The sequence below is a fragment of the Otolemur garnettii genome, unplaced genomic scaffold (genome assembly GCF_000181295.1).
Source record: "Otolemur garnettii isolate 467f Iridium unplaced genomic scaffold, OtoGar3 scaffold00146, whole genome shotgun sequence".
Taxonomy (NCBI): domain Eukaryota; kingdom Metazoa; phylum Chordata; class Mammalia; order Primates; family Galagidae; genus Otolemur; species Otolemur garnettii.
Window position 1 is genome coordinate 4,143,422 of NW_003852541.1, and position 17,511 is coordinate 4,160,932.

At 49.2% G+C, this 17,511-nt stretch overlaps 1 protein-coding gene across 1 annotated transcript in view; it reads right to left on the reverse strand.

Moving 5' to 3' along the window:
* Positions 1-10,319, reverse strand: part of GFPT2 (glutamine-fructose-6-phosphate transaminase 2) — a 46,218-nt gene extending 35,899 nt beyond the window's left edge. Inside the window, exon 1 of the mRNA XM_003799162.3 lies at positions 10,267-10,319. Coding sequence (XP_003799210.2) covers positions 10,267-10,273 — 7 coding nt within the window. The 5' untranslated portion in view covers positions 10,274-10,319. The remainder of the gene's footprint in view (positions 1-10,266) is intronic.
* Positions 10,320-17,511: the final 7,192 nt, after the last annotated feature.

The window sequence follows — 17,511 nt, forward strand, 5'->3', positions numbered from 1 at the left end:
CGTCAGTTCAAGCTCTCAGCAGCCTTTGAGGTTGGTCCATAACCCTCCTCTTACCTTTTGGAACAGAATCTGGGAAGGCTGGGACTCACCCAGAACCAGAGTAGAACCAAGGAGACCTGACTTTAGGATGTAAGCACTCCTGACCACTGGGCATGGGACGAACACCGTGAGGGTTAAAAATTAATTTTCTCAATTACATTTTTCTGGAGTGAGAGAAATGTCTGACTAGAATCAAAGTTTTTCCAGAGGTGAACCTAAGAGAAGACAACCTGCCCCACAGACAGTCAAGGGCTGACTATGATTCCATAAGAAACCACTTGCAACATCTCTGGTTTTTTATTTTTTGGTTTTTTTTTTGAGACAGAGCCTCAAGCTGTCCCCCTGGGTAGAGTGCTATGGCTTCACTGCTCACAGCAACCTCCAACTCCTGGGCTCAAGCTAGTCTCCTGTCTCAGCCTCCCAAGTAGCTGGGACCACAGGTGCCCGCCACAACGCCCAGCTATTTTTTGGTTGCAGCCATTATTGTTGTTTGGCGGGCTGGGCTGGATTCGAACCCGCCACCTTAGGTGTATGTGGCTGGTGCCTTAGCCACTTGAGCCACAGGCGCCGAGCCAACATCTCTAGTTGTTAAGGAGATTCGATTCACATCAATGCAGAATAAATGATTAAACTTCAATGATAAGAAGATTATAGTCCTAAACAGTAAGTAGATCCCATTGCACAAACACTCAATTCCTCTACACACACACACTTGATCAAAAAACTGGTGATAAAATTAAATATGGTAGTATTATAAATTATATTTAGCATTTTAATACACAGTACGTTACTGCGCAAAAGATATATATATTTGCACATACCTATTAAGGTACAGAGTTTATATAATATATAAAAACACACACACTGTGCTCTTTGAGCATTTACAGATGTTTTCTTTAAAAAACGGCCAAGGGTAATTTTGACAGTAAGCTATTTTTGTCTTCCTTGCTCACTTTAGGTCAGGTGAGAGGGGCTGAATGTGAGGGCTATGTGTGCTGCTAGGCCCTTCCCAAACCCAGCCCCATGAAGTGCCTGCCACTGCAGCACTGCGGCCCAGCAGAGCTGTTACAACTCACACTTAATACCCTGAACTTCCCCCAAAAAACATCTGTGTGCAGGATGTACTTTTGTCGCTTATTTAAAAAAAAAAAAGACAGTTAACTTTTTAATGTCAACATTAACAAATTTTTGCCAGCTTTCTTGAGACATAAGTCAAGTATCATAATATCCTCCTATCTAAAGTATATAATTCAATGGGTTTAGTATATCCAGAGTTGTGCAATCATTACTATGTATATTTAGGTGAAACTCTTCATAACACTAACTTTTCTGAAAAGCAATCAGAAAGTTCCCTGTAGGACATGTTAAATTGTGGCCACTGTAAAGACCATACAGCTATGGGAGACAGTTTCCCAAGGTGACCAAGTAAATTGTTGGAATCTTGTAATCTAAACTTTCCTAGCATTCTGATAATGTCCTAGAATTATACCTGTGCCTCACGAGGGGAAGCTGACAAGTTCAGACATGTAACCATCCCCAACTGTGAAGAGATCTTGAATCTGAATCATCAGATTCAGAACACTCTGAACACCAGAGTGTTCTACGAGTCCGATTCTCCACTGCAGCTCCCCTCCTGCTGGCCAAGCTGGCTTTGCTCAGCCGTCAGACAAATACATTCTACATATTGTCTCCACCCCCAGACCTGTGACAGCCTCCTGGGGGTACAGCAGGAGGTGCCACCAGAGCCCCTGGTAGGCTGGTTAAAGGATCCTTGTCCTCAGGACCACCAGCTGTGTCTACACCCAGCTGGAAGTCTCATAGGCCATGTGGGCACAGTCTGGGAGATGGCTGCCGTGAGGGAAATGGACAAGGAGTGGTTTCTTTGTGCAAGAAAGCGTAAATCTAATTTTCAACATGAAACCTCTGCCGCACTGACATCTATTCAGTAATGTCTTTCATGAGCAAAGCTCTCTTTCCTTTTGCAGCTCATCCTTTTGGCTGGACACTCCCTGTACTATACTGCACTGAAGTGAATAAAATGGCATTCACATCGCATTCGTATTGTTCAAAAAATTAGAATAAAATAAAAGGAAGCTGATCTTCTAGGAATTTCTCTTGCTAGTCACATCAGAATTCCTTTTAAATCCCTCCCATCTCTAAATAAAAGCCATTTTTTAAACCCATTTTGCCTATGAGATCAGTAAGATTGAGACAATAAGTAAGAGTTTAAATTTAAGCACCCTCTTTGGAAGGCAATTACGCATTCTCTCGAAATTAAAAATGTGCGTATCTGTTGAACTTCTAGAAATGTATCTCACAGGCATTGATGTTGTGGCACTGGGACCTCTGTCCAGGCCAGACTTCTGTCGGGTTCTGATTTTGCTGTCACCCTTCCATCATGTCTAGAATCTCAGGACCACCTACAGCCCTTTCCTTTGCCAATCCTTGGGTGCCAGCTCCCACTCAGGCCAGTCCCTCCTTCCCCTCTACGTCTTGAGCTGGGCCAGAAAAACCTGCCTTCACTGAAGCTCCTCAGCCCTGCTCGCCTGGAGGAACAACAGCTGAGCACACATACCTCTTTATCCTTAAAAAGGACTGGCTCAGGGTCATCCACCTGGGGTAGCTTGCTCCTTCCCTCTGTCATTCAGTAGCTGAGGGTCAGCAAGAAGCACAGAGGTAGGTAGCTGAAGCCTATGGCCAGCACCAGGCTCTGATCTCAAATCCCTTTCAAGCCAGCCTCCAGCAAATCACTAAACCCCTATTCCTCAGTTTCACTATTAGTGAAATGAAGGTGGTGGCTGGAACAGTGCCTGCCACTTAGCAAGCATCCATTAAAATAAAATGGGGCAATTATCCCTTCAGAAATTGTCATTAAATAAAACCAAGAGGAAAACTGTAACATTTACGGTTATTTCTTCTTGGCCTTCTGCCTGGAGAAATAATGGTTAAACCACAGGGGTGGTTTGGCTGTAGCCTGATCACCTGGAAACACTTCTCTGGGCCATGAAGGCCTCCTGGCTGTGCTGGGTGCCACGAGGTAGAGGGGTGGGCCCATCAGGAGGCTCACAGAGGGGTCAAGAGAGGATACGGATGCTCTGGGACTTCCCAGAGCCCTCAGAGAAAGTGGAACAGGGGCGGGGTAGACAGCACTGAGACTGACTCTTAGTAAAGAATATTTTGGTCACATGAGTTGCTTTTATGCAGTTTGAGTCAAAATTATAAGCATGCCCCTCACTCAGATAGCATGCATTGTACCTGTTAGGTGTGAATTACCCATCTCCTCTCTCCACCACCTGGTTGGTTTCTGCTGAGTTTTACTACTGTATGTGCACATGGATGTTGATCAATTAGTTCCAATTTAATAGTGAGTATATGTGGTAGTATTTGCTTTTCCATTCTTGTGAAACTTCACTTAGGAAAATGGTTTCCAGTTCTACCCAGGTTGTTACAAAATATATTAGTTCATCTTTTTTTTTTTGTATGGATACAGCACTGGCTTCCTTGTCTTTTTGTCTGATTACCTATGGGATTGTAACCTTCATAAGGGTGAAGGCCACATCTGTCTTACCCGTCTCTTTATCTCCAGCACCTAACCTAGGACCTGGTACACTTAGGTGCTCAATAAATATTTATTGAATAAATAAATGAATAAGTGAATAACCAGAGGGGAAACACCAGAGAAGGTGGCCTTTGAGCCATAGCCACATTTAGCTATGAAAAATGCAGATAAGTTTTCTGGAACCCACCGTGGGAGCATGAAGGACACAAAGGCAGGAGGTGAGGGATGTTAAGCATGAGTCCCTGGGTGTCAGCCCCTATCACAGTGAGCACATAGCACCTCCAGAGCTCACGGGTAGCCCCAAGGCACTCAACCTCTCTGGTTGAAGGACAAGAGTGAGTGCAGCCTTCTAGCAGAATGAGCCTGGGAAAGTCCCCAGGACCTTGCTGGGTGGGCTACAGAGTAAACCCTAGTACCTTCACTTTACAGAGGCTTCCTACAAACCAGTGCAGAGAGACTACAGATCCTGTGGGCAGAGAGGGTGACCAGGGCCCAAGGCCAAAAACTTGAATAATTCACAGCCAGGTTTGCCTGACAGCAATCACTCACTGCTGCCCTCCCCCCATCCCAGTCAGCACAGAATCCTATCTCACCAAGGGGTGAGAAATAGCTCTCAAACAAAGTACCTGGCTTGTGGGGGGATACCTACCCAGCACCAGATGGACAGGCCTCAGAGCCTCCTTGGTTAGGTCTAGGACAGGTGCTGCCCCAAGAGCCCAGCCCCATCCCAACACTACTGCTTCTGACTTCATCCTTCTCTTCCTGTCTCACCCCACCCCAGAGCCTCTGGAACTACTGCCAGGCAGGCTCCAGTCTCTCTGGTTCCTCCCCCACCCCTTTTCCTCAGAGCACACAGCCCTGCCTCAACCTCTCATCCTGTCCAGCCCATCCACCCCTGCTCCCCACACCCCCTGCAGGGTCCAACCTCATGTCCCACACCCAAGGGGGGCCACCAGCCTGGTACCTTCCCCTTCCGATCCCTCACATCCATTCTCATACAATGCCTCCTCAATTACTCTACCCCAGATGAAAATCATCTTTATCACCTCTGAGCTCCCTTTTCCGCTTTCCATCTCTTTTCCGTAACATCTGTCACTTTCTACCTTCATCTGCTACTGCCATTTACCGGCCTCCACTCCTGGGGTTGCTTGTCCTATAGGATAGGTGTCCACTTTGACATCTTTCCACTACCATCTCAGAACTGAAGGGGCTTATCATGAACCTAACACAGATTAGAAACTATCCCAAGTTCCAAACTGGATCACCCAGTCCCGACCACACTGGATTTCTGCCTCAAGGAATGCTCATAAAATTCCTGAATGTGATGCCCCATATACCGAGGGTGGCAGGTTCAAACCCAGCCCCTGCCAAACTGCAACAAAAAAATAGCTGGGCGTTGTGGCAGCCACCTGTAGTCCCAGCTACTCGGGAGGGGGAGGCAAGAGAATTGCCTAAGTCCAGGAGATGGAGGTTGCTGTGAGCTTGTGATGCCATAGCACTCTACCGAGGGTGATAAAGTGAGACTCTTGTCTCAAAGAAAAAAAAAAGAAAAAAGAAAAAATTCCTGAGTGTGTACGCCTGCAGCCCTGGGACCAGGGGGCAGGGCTACTCTCCTGGGTGAGGCCCATGGGAGTGTGAAGGCCACTGGACCATGGTCAGGACTGCTGAGAAGCTGTGGCTTCTCTGTCCAGTTCTTCTTCACCTCAACTGGGGAAGACCACTCTATTGATGGTGTGGGCATGACAACTCCCACCTCCTACTCGCAGAAACAAGAGCAACGCTGGAGGCATGGCAGAAGTGTGTGGTCCCATCTCAGCCTGTGCTTAAAGAAAGACAGAAAGAACCTGCAGGCTTAGCCAGGTACCCTGAGTGGACCCAGCCGGCTCAAGGTCAGGAGGAGGACTTGGCTCCTCTGCCTCAGGCCTCCTTGGAGCTTTTATCCCTGGAATCCATGAGATAACAGACTCTACTTCCTGCAGTAAACTAGACAAGACATTTCTATTTTTAGTAGAAAAGTTCCTGCTGTCCTTATCATTCCAGGAGTTTATTTATTTATTTTATTATTATTATTTTTTTTGAGACAGAATCTCACTATGTTGCCCTCAGTAGAGTCCTGTGGCGTCATGGCTCACAGCAACCTCAAACTCTCCAGCTTAATTGATTCTCTTGCCTCAGCCTCCCAAGTAGCTGGGACTACAAGTGCCTTCCACAACTCCCAACTATGTTTTGGTTTCAGTTCTCATTATTGTTTAGCAGGCCCAGGCCGGGCTCGAACCCACCAGCCTTGGTGAGCCTTGGTGGCCAGATGTGAGCCTTGGTGTATGTGGCCAGTGCCCTATCCACTGAACTACGGGTGCTGCCTCATTCCAGGATTTTACCAAGAACAAAGTAAGATGTGACATATACCCTAAATATTATTGAAAAAATACTTGTAAAAATCTGTCAAATTTTGGCTATGAATGCAAAAGTTTGGTGACAAAAAGATTAAAATTTTCAGTGAGAATTATTTCCTTTGAAAATGAAAAGGAGGAAAGTGATCATATTAAATTGCTTAATTGTTTATGTGTAGAATTCTTCAGATTTTTCTCTCAAAATTGTTTGTAACCTCAAGTTAGTCTCTCTTCATAAACTTATTTTGCTATATACAAAAATAATCCCTCAATATAAAACATAGTTTGCTGCTGCTATCTCACAAAGTTCCCAAGTTCCCAAGTTCACAAGTTCTGAACCTGGATATAACTGCCTCAGGGAGGGAGCACACAATGGCAAGGATGAAGAGGAGGAGGCAGAGGAGAGACACTGCCAGTGCAGAAACCAAGGCTGCTAGCAGCTAAGAGAGGCCAGCAAGGATCCTCCGCTGGACCTTCCAGAGGAAGCACAGCCCTGAAAACCTCTTGCTTTTGGCCCAGTAAAACTGATTCTGGACTTCTAGTTCCCAGAACTGTGAGAGAATAAATATATGTCGTTTTACATGAGTAAGTTTGCGGTCATTTGTTACAGCAACCAAAGAAACAAATACACTAACCAAGACAAAAGATGGTGAATTCAAAGCAAGGGCTTCTTGCAAGAACCTTAGTTCTCCAATTATCCACAGCCAAGTCTTTTTTCTTTTCTTTCCCCTCATCAGTTACTTGGTGAAGAAAGTGAAGCACAGGGAAGGTCTAAGAATTCACGGACAGGGGCAGCGCCTGTGGCTTTAAAGGAGTAGGGTGCTGGCCCCATATACCAGAGGTGGTGGGTTCAAACCCAGCCCCAGCCAAAAACTGCAAAAAAAAAAAAATTCAGGGAGAGAAAGTGCAAATTCCTTTTTTTGTTGTTTGTTTTTGTTTTTTAACTCACCACTATACTAATGAGGGGGGAAGTGCAAATTCCTTCTACCTTCACTTTCTTCCTAGATGATCCGAAGCTCAGCCTTCTGTGGTCACAGGAAGCACCAGTGAGGGAGGCAGCTGGTAGGGGCAGAGAGAACTGGGGCGCTGGTGCCCACTCACAAACCAACTGGAAATATGGATTCAGGGTAGCTTATCTTTGGAGTTTTTCATGAGAAGCCAAAATCCCACTTACTTATGTGAAATCTTCCAATTTTATAATTTGGCAACTAATTAAAAAAAAATGTTTTGCAGGCTGTGCACAGTGGTTCACACCTATAATTCTAGTACTCTGGGAGGCTGAGGCCAGTAGATTGATTGAGCTCAGGAGTTCAAGACCAGTCTGAGCAAAAGCAAGACTTTGTCTTTAAAAAATAGCCAGGAGTTATGGTGGGCACCTGTTGTCCCAGCTATTCAGGAGGCTGAGGCAAGAGGATTTCTTGAGCTCAAGGGGTTGAGGTTGATGTGAGCTATGACTAGCACTCTACTGAGAGTGACAATGTGAGATTCTATCACCAAAAAAGAAGAAGAATAAGAAGAAAAAGTTTTAAACCTGTGATCAAACAAGAAAAAGTCTGCCTGCCTGGTTTGTCCCAGGACTGCCTGCTGCAGCCTGTGCTCAAAGTCTTTCCTCTGCACCAGAATTACCCTGATCAGTTATCCCTGGGCAGTGATCAGCCTCAGCATTGGCCCTTCCCTCACCTGGCCCTTCTTTAGTGGTGGTGGGAACCACACCCAGGAGATCTTCAAAACCCCAATACCTGGAAAATATAGGCCTCGTCCTGACAGTCATTCACAAGTGGCTGAATGAAGAAGGAAGAAAGAACGAACGAAAGGAGGGAGGAAGGAAATATTTTAACTTCTGTCCTTGGCAGAAAGTCAGCAAAGTGTCAGAACAAACCCCCACATGTGAATACCTAAGTGCCATTTCAGCTAAGGTTTCAATCACTGAAAGTCTTAGAGGGTCATCTGCTCAGTTTATGGAGGGTCAACTACTGTCAGGTCTTGGCTTTCTGAGGGAGACATAGCACAGATAGAGAGAGCAGACATAATCTGAGCACATGATAAGAGAGGGCCTTTGATCTCCACCCTGTGGGAACTGCCCAGGAGATCTGAGACCTGAGGCTGCTTCCATGTAACAGCAACAGACATCTCCAGGCCACAATTTCCCACAAGGCAAAGCAAAGAGGTTGTGTGGATCTTTCTCGGACCATCTTTACAATTTTTGCTGTGTCTGCCCACTCGTATGTACCAACAGCACAATCATTTCCTTAATATTTTTCAGTAAAATTTCACTAAATTTTCAAAAACTTGTAATGAATTCATTACAAAAGGAAACACCCATAAAAGGAAAGACAGTATCACTTGCCATACATACATAGACCATAATCCAAAACAAACAGACCCATGCGTTCAATTCTAGGCAGCTACTGCGGCCTGCTTTGGGCCTGGGACAGCTTCCTCTGTGCAAACGTACTTGCCAACTGTCACAGAGATGTTGAGGACACCTTAGCACCAAGCTGAGAAGTTCCCCTGGTGCAACTTTCCCATGAAGGGACTCCACAGGATTCCACTCTGAGCTGCACCCCCATGCCATCAGCAAGGATAGCCCCTAGGGAAGTAATTCCAAGAAGGCATCTTAGTCCTGCACATTCTCTTTGATTCTGGCTCTGACTGGGGACTCCTAAGGGCTATAGCCACTCTCTTGAGCCCTGGGTGTCCTTTGGTGACCCCACCCCCCTTCTCACACTCCACCATCAGTAAGTACCAGAAGATGTGAGGATATAAGGTCTTACAGGTCACAGCTCAACATTTCCATTGGGGACAATAAATGTGCAGCCCTTTAAGAAAGCAGAAAAAAGCACTTGAGATTTTTGAGGGCTGGAGAAGGTAGAGCCCCCTTAAACCTCAGAAAGACATAAGAGAAAGCCAGATGCAAGTAGAAAGCAGGAGAGCAGGCTGGGGTGGGGGTGGAAGGGAATCACAGAGGAAGGAAGTGAAGCTTTTGGTGCTTGGGGCAAGACTCTTCTAATTCAAGGGTCTCACGCACAGGCCACCAGTTGGCCAAGAGTCTGGAATGCCATAGAGAGGTCTGGAATCTGAAAGGCTTTGAGATCTCCCGAAATTGCCACCTTTGCCTGATCTCTGTCCCCAGAGGCAGCCTTACACATTGCAAAACTGATGCCTGCTTAGCCTGAGTAAGGTTGCATCCCAAAGCCAGCTGCCCATGTCCTGCTAGGCTGGCTCCTGAAACAAGGCCTGTACAGACCTTGGCCCAGGGCTCACCGCCGGTGCACTCCACCCCACAGCCCTCAGCAAAGTCAGAGAGAGGCCTTTCATGGCTTCAAAAGTTCCACCAGGTCCTCCAGCCACAGGAGGCTGGAATGGGTAACTGAATTCTATTCAAGTGAGAAAGGGAAAAAAAAAACAACAACAGTGACCTTTTGTCCCAGCAAAAGTTCCCGGCTCTCTCCAGGCCAGCAGAGGCGGCCCAGCCAGGAGACTAAAGAATTGCAGATGTGCGCTTCGGGCCACCGCCACCCTCCCCTCGGCCCCGCAGCCACGCGGGACAGCGCGGCTTCGCAGCGGGAATCCCGCCGCCCGGAGCCTGGAGGCTCTCCCGACCCCGGACTCCCTCTCCTAGCTTGGGGCCGAGGCTCGGCTGCAATTACTGCCTCTGCCCCGAGCCTCCCGGAGAGTTCCTTTCAGCAAAGAAGCGACAACAGGGAACCAACCCTTCCAGGGACAAGAGGTTCGTCTAGGGTCGCGAGAAGGACGCAGAAGGCCCTTCCTGAGAGCACCAAGGGCTGTGCTTGATGCCGCCGCCCGGACGAGCCTGGCAGAGCTACTGGAGTGCACCTCCTAGGAGGGTGCGGTGGGCTGAGAGCAGTGCTGGGCACACGGGATGCGCCAGCGTTCGCGTGGCTGCCTTTGTGGGGGATTAGGGGAAGTGGAGGAAAGCGCGCTCAGTGGATTTCGGGTGGGAACACCTTTGTTTGGGGGAGGGGGTCCGGGCCCAACTAACATCCCTCTGGGGGGGCCCAGCCTGGGTGCCCCTCACTACGACAGAGACCCAGGCTGGGCATTCCCCTACACCTTCCGGAGACATCCAGGGGGCCAGGGTCGGGGACGGAGAGTAGGCAGGCCTGGACATTGAAAGCCCCATGGTCGGGGACTGGGAAAGACAGGCATCCCTGGTCAGGTCCCCGGCGCCGGCTCGCAAGAGAGGCACTGAGAGGCTGCGGCACAAGCACCCGCCGGCGGCCAGAGGAGGGCGGCTCGGGAGAACTAGGCACTCACCGCACATGGTGGCCGCTGCTCGAGTCCCGTGGCTGCTCCGGGATCTGCGTGCTTGGGACACTCCAGATATCTCGCGCTCCCTGTGCTCAGCGGTCTCCTACTCCCGCCGCTTGGCCTCTGGCCCTTTTAGCTCCGAGCTCCGCTAGGGGGCGGGGCCGGCCGGGGCCACCTCCTGCTTGCTTGCTCCCCATAGGCCCCCGGTTGTCGTGACAACGGCGGGGACCGGGCCCCCAATAGTCGGCTAAGGATTGAGGGGCGGCTCCCAGACCGGAGCCAGGACCGTAATGCGAGGGCGTAGCTCACTGGATCCTGGAGGAGGGCTCGGGGCAGCCAACCGCTCTTCACACCCCTACTCAACCACTGACTTAGCGCGGAGCCATGGGAAGAGGACTAACGAATCGGTGCTTCTGTTTCCCCATCTGTAAAATGGGAATAGCAAAGGCCCCTTACTTCCCAGTTGTTGGCGAGGGTTAAGACAGTCGATGTAAACCAAGGAGTTCAAAATACTCTCCAGTGAGCCTCTGATCCTGCCACGCCCCACTGTGTGTGCCCCCCCCCCTTCTCAGAGCCCCGGAAACGTGGCAAACGATAGGCCTATAAAATCTGCTGTTGGCCCTTCGAGGACAGGACTCCTGGGCTCCTCGTTGATGGCAAGGGACTTTCCTAAGATTGGACAGCCGTAGCGGTGGCAAAGTTTGAACCTGAAATTTATTGTGGAGTCTGAGCTTGGAGGTAAAGATTCCCTATATCGTGAACACAGCTGGAGGTGACCCAGGAAATTCCCCTCTTTGAGCCAGTGGCTCCCATTCGGGTCTGGAGCCCGATCTTACCCCACTGTGAGTCACGGAGGCTGGTGTTCCCCCGCCCTGGTTCCAGGATGCTCCTCTCCTCCGCACTGAGCTCCAGGCTCCTCATCTCCAAGGAAGGTCATGAGCATTGGCCTAACAGTGGTGTACTTCGAAGACATCTAGTCTTTTTTTTTTTTTTAACTTGGAAAAAATCCTAAAATTCTAAACAGATCCTCCCCAGACGTGTTAAAGAACAAAATGAAGCTTTTCATGTCTTGTCTAGAGCTTTTTTCCTGACGTGATCTCTCTCTAGCTTCACCAGACTTTGCAGGCCCTGGGAGGAGGTGTTTGTCCTAGGCAGTTTTCTGAGACTCAGTGACAGTAAAGGAGGGGGCTTGGCTTGGTCACCATAGCAGAGCTGAGCTGATTCAGGAGCTGCTGCACCAGCTCTTGCCCCTCACCCTCCACCAGGCAGTCTCATTCATTCATTCATTCCCTCATCCTAAGCACCCACTTCATGCCTGTGCTGGTGCTTGGGACTTCATGATGAGTGACAGCAGATCCACCAGCACCCTCCTGGCACTTACAAAGTGATAGGGAAGTAGGCCTTAAGCTAGTGGTCACATACACAGCTGGACAATTCCAGGTGGAATACAAAGAGGGTGTGGGGTCAGGCTGGGACTTGTGTTGGTGCAGGTCAGTTCAGAGCCAAGGCAGGTGGCCAGAGGAAGTTAACTGACTCTCAAAGGGAGGGAGCAGCAGGTATGTGGAAAGGTCCCTTGTGTGAGGGCTAGAACTTGAGTCTGGAGATCAGACTTTTCTTTCCCAAACTAGCCTCTGCTGTCTGTAACTAACTTGGGGACAGGATGAAGTCATCCAGCACCAAGGCACCAGGAACTCTGTGGTCCTAGTAGGATCCAAGTCTGTCCTCCATCCTCTTTGGGGATCCACAACTCCATGGTGGGAGTGACATGAATGAATGCTACAACCCTTGGGGAGGCATCTGCCTCAGCAGCTGGCCTGGCATCTCCGTTGCTTGGGGGACCAAACTCTTGAGAATCCTTTGGGAGGGTGGGGCCTGAGCCTGGCCACATAGCCACTAGATCCTCAAGTGGGATCAACATGTGGCCCATGCTGGGCCCTTGACAATCTACTTAGGGACTTGAAGGACACCAGAAGAGAAGATGAGCTTATCCTCTGCTGAGTGGATAGTCTGGTGATGCTGGGGACCTTGTCACCTTTGGGATAGGGTGAGGAGAGGCCATCTGACAATACAGAGCAGAGCAGTTAGCTCTAGGATGGAGAAATGATGGCCATGAGATCCCCTAGATCCAGCCAGGTCTGAAGCCATGATCTTTCCCTGAACTTCTCTGTATTGGGACTCTATAAATTCCCACCTTTGCTTGCAGCACTCTAAGGTGACTTGACCCTTCAACCTGTTGCAAGTAGGCTCTGAGGTCCATGGGAGCAGTTGGGCGAGCAGCTTGTGGTTCCAGCCTGTAAGGTCCTGCTGGCTGGAGACGGCTCCCCTTCCTGCTCTCAGCTTTCTCAGGGATCTGTCCTGATTCAGCCCAGGAGGCCCCCGGGGTTTGGAAAGATTAAACAATATGCCCATAGTCACACATGGGCCCCTGGGGTTTGGAAAGATTAAACAACATGCCCATAGTCTTAGACAGGAAAAGGGAACTGGTCTGGAAGTGGGAGGGATTCTACCAGCTCTCACATTATCATCAGGGTCCTCACTAACAGTCTATATGAGCCCCAGCTTTGCCTGAATGCAGCTGGTCACCTGTTCTTTCTAATCTCCATTTACCCTATTAGATGCAGAAATGCCAGGCTGATCTCTGTGTTGCCCAGAGATCCAGCTCAGACCAGCTCTGTGGAGCACAGGGCTTCCTCGACTTCAGCAGAGGGTCCAGGGAACTTGGGGTGCAGGGTACGGAGGACTACAGCTGGGATCTATGCACTAGGTCACTCCATGGTGATGAGGGAGGACCTGTGAGTGCTGCCCATGTTGGGTGAGATTTGGGGAGTCCAAGCCAGACATCCCAGGTGTTGTGACTTGGATAGAGTGTCCCACCTCAAGGCAGCTGGTCCTCAGCTCAGATTCAAAGTAGGGGCACAGGGAACAGAAGACCTTGGGGCCAGACCAGGGCATGGGGTAGGAAGACACCTCCACTCCCACCTCTTTTGTGGGGCTGGGGTAGGGTGGATGAGGGGACACATAGACTGCAAAAAATCCACTCCTAGGGAAAGTTCCAGAGACTAGTGTGGGGCTAGGATTCGAGGATAGCCAGAAGTGGAGAGCTGGGCAGGGAACTGAGGCAGGAATTACAAAGATAAGAAGCTTGGCTGGCAACTGGGCAATGGGGTGGGTCATGTATCTCAGGTTTTGCTCACCAGATAGCTCCATCACTGGCTCTGGGCCCCACCCCAGCACTAAAGCAAGAGCAGATTCTACCCCACCCTCAGCACAGGTTGGGGGCAGTGTTGACTCCTATTAAGTTCCTCTTAGGAGGAGGTCTGCCACAGGACTGAATGCACTCTTCTATGACTAGAGGTTAATTAAAAAAAAAAAAAGCTACTTATACATTTTTGTAACTTTTCTCCCCCAGAAGAAATACATGTTTATTTTAGGGAATACAAGATAAAATTTTTTTTTTCAAAAGGTTGACCAGTGTCAACTTCTTATACCCCTCTTAATGTGATTCTCCACCATAAAGCCATATGGTTGCACTGCAAACATTGTTTTACAGTTGGGAAAGAAATCACGATGGAAAGCCCAGATCTGGCCCAAGAATGTCAGTGCTGTCCCTCACATACTTCTGGTACCATTGTACCCTGAAAAAGCCGAGCCTGAACCCCTGCTTAACTGGGGTTAGGGGGAGTCTGTGTGGGACAGCAGTGATGAGAGCATAGCAGGCCCACCCTGTCATGCCATTCCTGTCTACTCTCTGGCCCAGACAAAGAGGCTTCTGCTATGGGCTGAATCTTTGTGTCCTTCCCTAAATTCATATGTTGAAATCCTGACTCTTGGTAATGCTACCTTAAGGTGGGCCTGGCCTTTTGGAAGGAGACCAGGTAATGAGGGTAACGATCCTGAATGGGATCAGTGCCCTTACCAAAGAGGCCCCAGACAGCTGCCTTGCCCCTTCTGCCCTGTGAGGATATAATGAGAAGGCACTTTTTATGAGCCAGGAAGTAGGCCCTCACCAGACACAGAATCTGCTTGTGCCTTGATCTTGGACTTCCAGCCTCCAGAATTGTGAGAAATGAATCCCTATTGTGTATAGGCTGCTTAGTCTGTGGTGTTGCATATTCTTTGCATGCTTTTTGTTTTGATTTTTTTCACATTTCTTTAAAAATCTGAAACCATTCTTAGTTTTGGTGGACATACAAAAATAAGCCAGGATCATGATTTGGCCTATGGGCCCTTGTTTCCAGATCCTTGCTTTAATGGATATGCTCAGCCCAGGCTGGCCCTGGAGTTAAACCCTTAGTAGAGGGTGACTGCCTAATTCCTCTTCATGGCTGCGCTAAGCCAACCAGCTTCTGTTGGAGAAGTGTTTGGGCTCACATGCCCTGTGGGAAACCCAGAGGACGAGGACACCAACAGGACCCTCAGGAGGCCTGGCTTCTGGAGCCTTCCAGAGCACACCCAGAGCAGCCTGGGGTGAGGGGAAGCTACACAAGGGCTGCTAACCCAGCAGAGAAGTGGCTCTACATCCTTTCCCAAGAAGATGCCATGTGCTCTGGGGGTTAGGGTAGCCCTGTCTAGGGGCCCCAGAGGAAGCAGCCTGAGTGTGGAGAACTTGAGGCTTCCCTGAGCACATGCTCTAGATGGGGGCACCAGGACACAGGCCAGAGGACCCACTCTCCCAGAATTGCTTGGGCCTCTCACTTGAGCTACTGTGGTGATCACAGGGGTTAGTGGCTGGGTGGACCCTGCCTTGGAAAGTTTGCCTCTTCTGCGAGGCCTGCTTTTGGAACTATATCTGACTTCACCTCTGTACCAGTGTCCCCATGCACCCATGCAGGACCCTCTCCATCCATTCCCCTTGGTCTGTGCCAGAGAGGCTGGCTTCACTAGGGGTCCCGGGCTCCCTGGCTTCTGGTTGGCTTTGATCTGTGAGCAACAATCAGCAGGAGATCCAGGAAGGGAGGTCAAATCTTTGCCCCATGAAAGTCAGCCAGTCTCCCCAGCAGGCCTTAGGTTCTGTCCAGTCATCCCTCCACAGCTGCATTCTCCGGGTCCAGCCCCTGCAGGTCTAGAAGTGGGAACCCCTGAAATGCTTCCTTCCCTTCACGGGTTACTCCTCCATTATCCTGTCTTGGGGTTCCAGGATAGTTCTAGTTTGGACACTGAAATTCCCAAGTCCCAGGGAGCTCTTCAGTTCTGGGCAAAATTGGGACAGTTTGTTATGCTAGCTGCCACCTGAATCTTGTAACCAGCCTGCACTGTATTCTTGTCTTCTAAGCTGAGAGTCAGAAGGACCCAAGGCTGCTCCCTAGACTTCCAGCCCCTCATGACCAGTGAGAAGAACTGGCAATTCTGCCTCCATCTCCAGGGGCAGCAGTGGACTGGCACTGAGTGTGGCTGTGTCTTGGGTTGGCCTTGCCCCTACATGCTCTCCAGTCTGGATACCAGTTGTGCTGCCTGCCTGAGTCAGCCACATCACATACTACTGATGTCCTACAGATTCTGGGGGACAGAGAGAGCTCCCCAGATGTGGTGGTGGATGTCTCCTTGGAGTTGTCCAGTCTAGCGTTAGCATTTGGCTATAATTCTAGGAGCCCAGAACAAGGAAAGAAGGTGAAGGTTTGGGATCCAGGACTCTTATGGTGCTCCCTCATCAGATGGCAGAGACAAGTTGCTTCTGGGGGCCATGCAGGCAGGGCAATGGAGGATATCCCAAGCAAAGGCCACCCAGTCACCAGGGGGCAGGGGGCTGGGGCTCCAAGCATACCTAGAACCATTTTGTCTTCATGTGTGGCCCTATTTCCATGCTCCTTAAGACAGTTGAGGCATGAGACCTTCTTAAGCCCCACTGGTGACAAAAGTAGGCTTCAGGGAGGGCCACCTGGATGTTCACTAAGCATCCCAGCAATGGCACCTTCTGGAGTGGCTAGTGGGGAGATGTCTGCCTATGCCTGCCCCCCCCACTCCCCCCCACTGAAGACAGCACCCTGGACTTCCTTTGTGGAATCACCCTTTCTCTGCTCTCAGACTGCCTGCTGGCTGCTGAGGGTGGGGGCAAATGACCCAGATCCAGGCATGAGTGACACTCTCTGAATACATAGTGGTTCTGCACTGGGCAAGGGACCTAAATCAGCCTTGTGGAAATCAGCCTTGTGGCTACCAGCAAGTGTCATCTAAGAGGGCACTTGTCTGTCTGCTAAACCCAGAAAGAAAGAAAGATGAGTTTACTTTCCCATGAAGTTGTGAAGGCGTTAGAATATAAGATTGGGGTTTTGTTTGTGGGGTTTCAACTTGACTCCAAGTAAAAAGAATCTGTGAATGAGGATAAAACAGAGGAAAGCAGATTTATGGGACTGGATCCAGCTCTGCACTCACTCTTGCCTGGATTTTTCAGGCTTTTTGTTCCTTGCCTAGGTAGGGGCCATGGCTTATCTGACCTCACCAGTTGCTGGAGAACCCATGAGTACTGCCAAGGTGTCTGTTCTATCCTTAACCTTTCACTTCAGTGAATGGCACTAGAGTGAGTGTTGGGGATTTTTGCTCTCCAGCCTGAGCTTACAGAAAGAGGAATCTTGATACCTCCGGGAGAGAAAACACCTCCCAGGTGTCTTCACAGACAAGTCAAGCCAATAAAACAGGGTTTCACATTCTGCTGATGGGCAACATTTTGCTTATGTTCTGAAATAACTTGTCAACAAAAACCATTTTCCTTTTCCTGTAAATGGAAATCAGAGTGTGCATTTTTTTCCCAGGAATTAAGACATGGACATATCTTTTTGAGGGATCACCATTCAACCCATGACAGTAGGAGATTTTGAAAAAGCTCCAAATATGAAAAGAAAAGAACATTTTCATCAGGGTAAAAAAGTCATACTGAGGAAAGGCCATACCATGACATTATAGACAGCAGAAAATCGAAAGGACTTGATTGGACATTTCTTTAACTTCCTTTCCTTTACAATATTATCTTTAGAAAATCTTTTTGGGTCAGAGCCCAGTGGCTCATACCTGTAATCTTAGCATCTGGGAGGCCGAGGCAGGTAGATTGCTCAAGCTCATCAGTTCCAGACCAGCCTGAGCAAGATCAAGACTCCATGTCTACTAAAAAATAGAAAACCAGTCGGGTATGGTGGCTTATACCTGTAGTCCTAGTACTATAAGGGACCGATGGAGGAGGATCACTTGAGCCCAGGAGTTAGAGGTTGCAATAAGCTATGATCCAGCATTGCACTCCAGCCTGCTTAACAGAGGGAGATT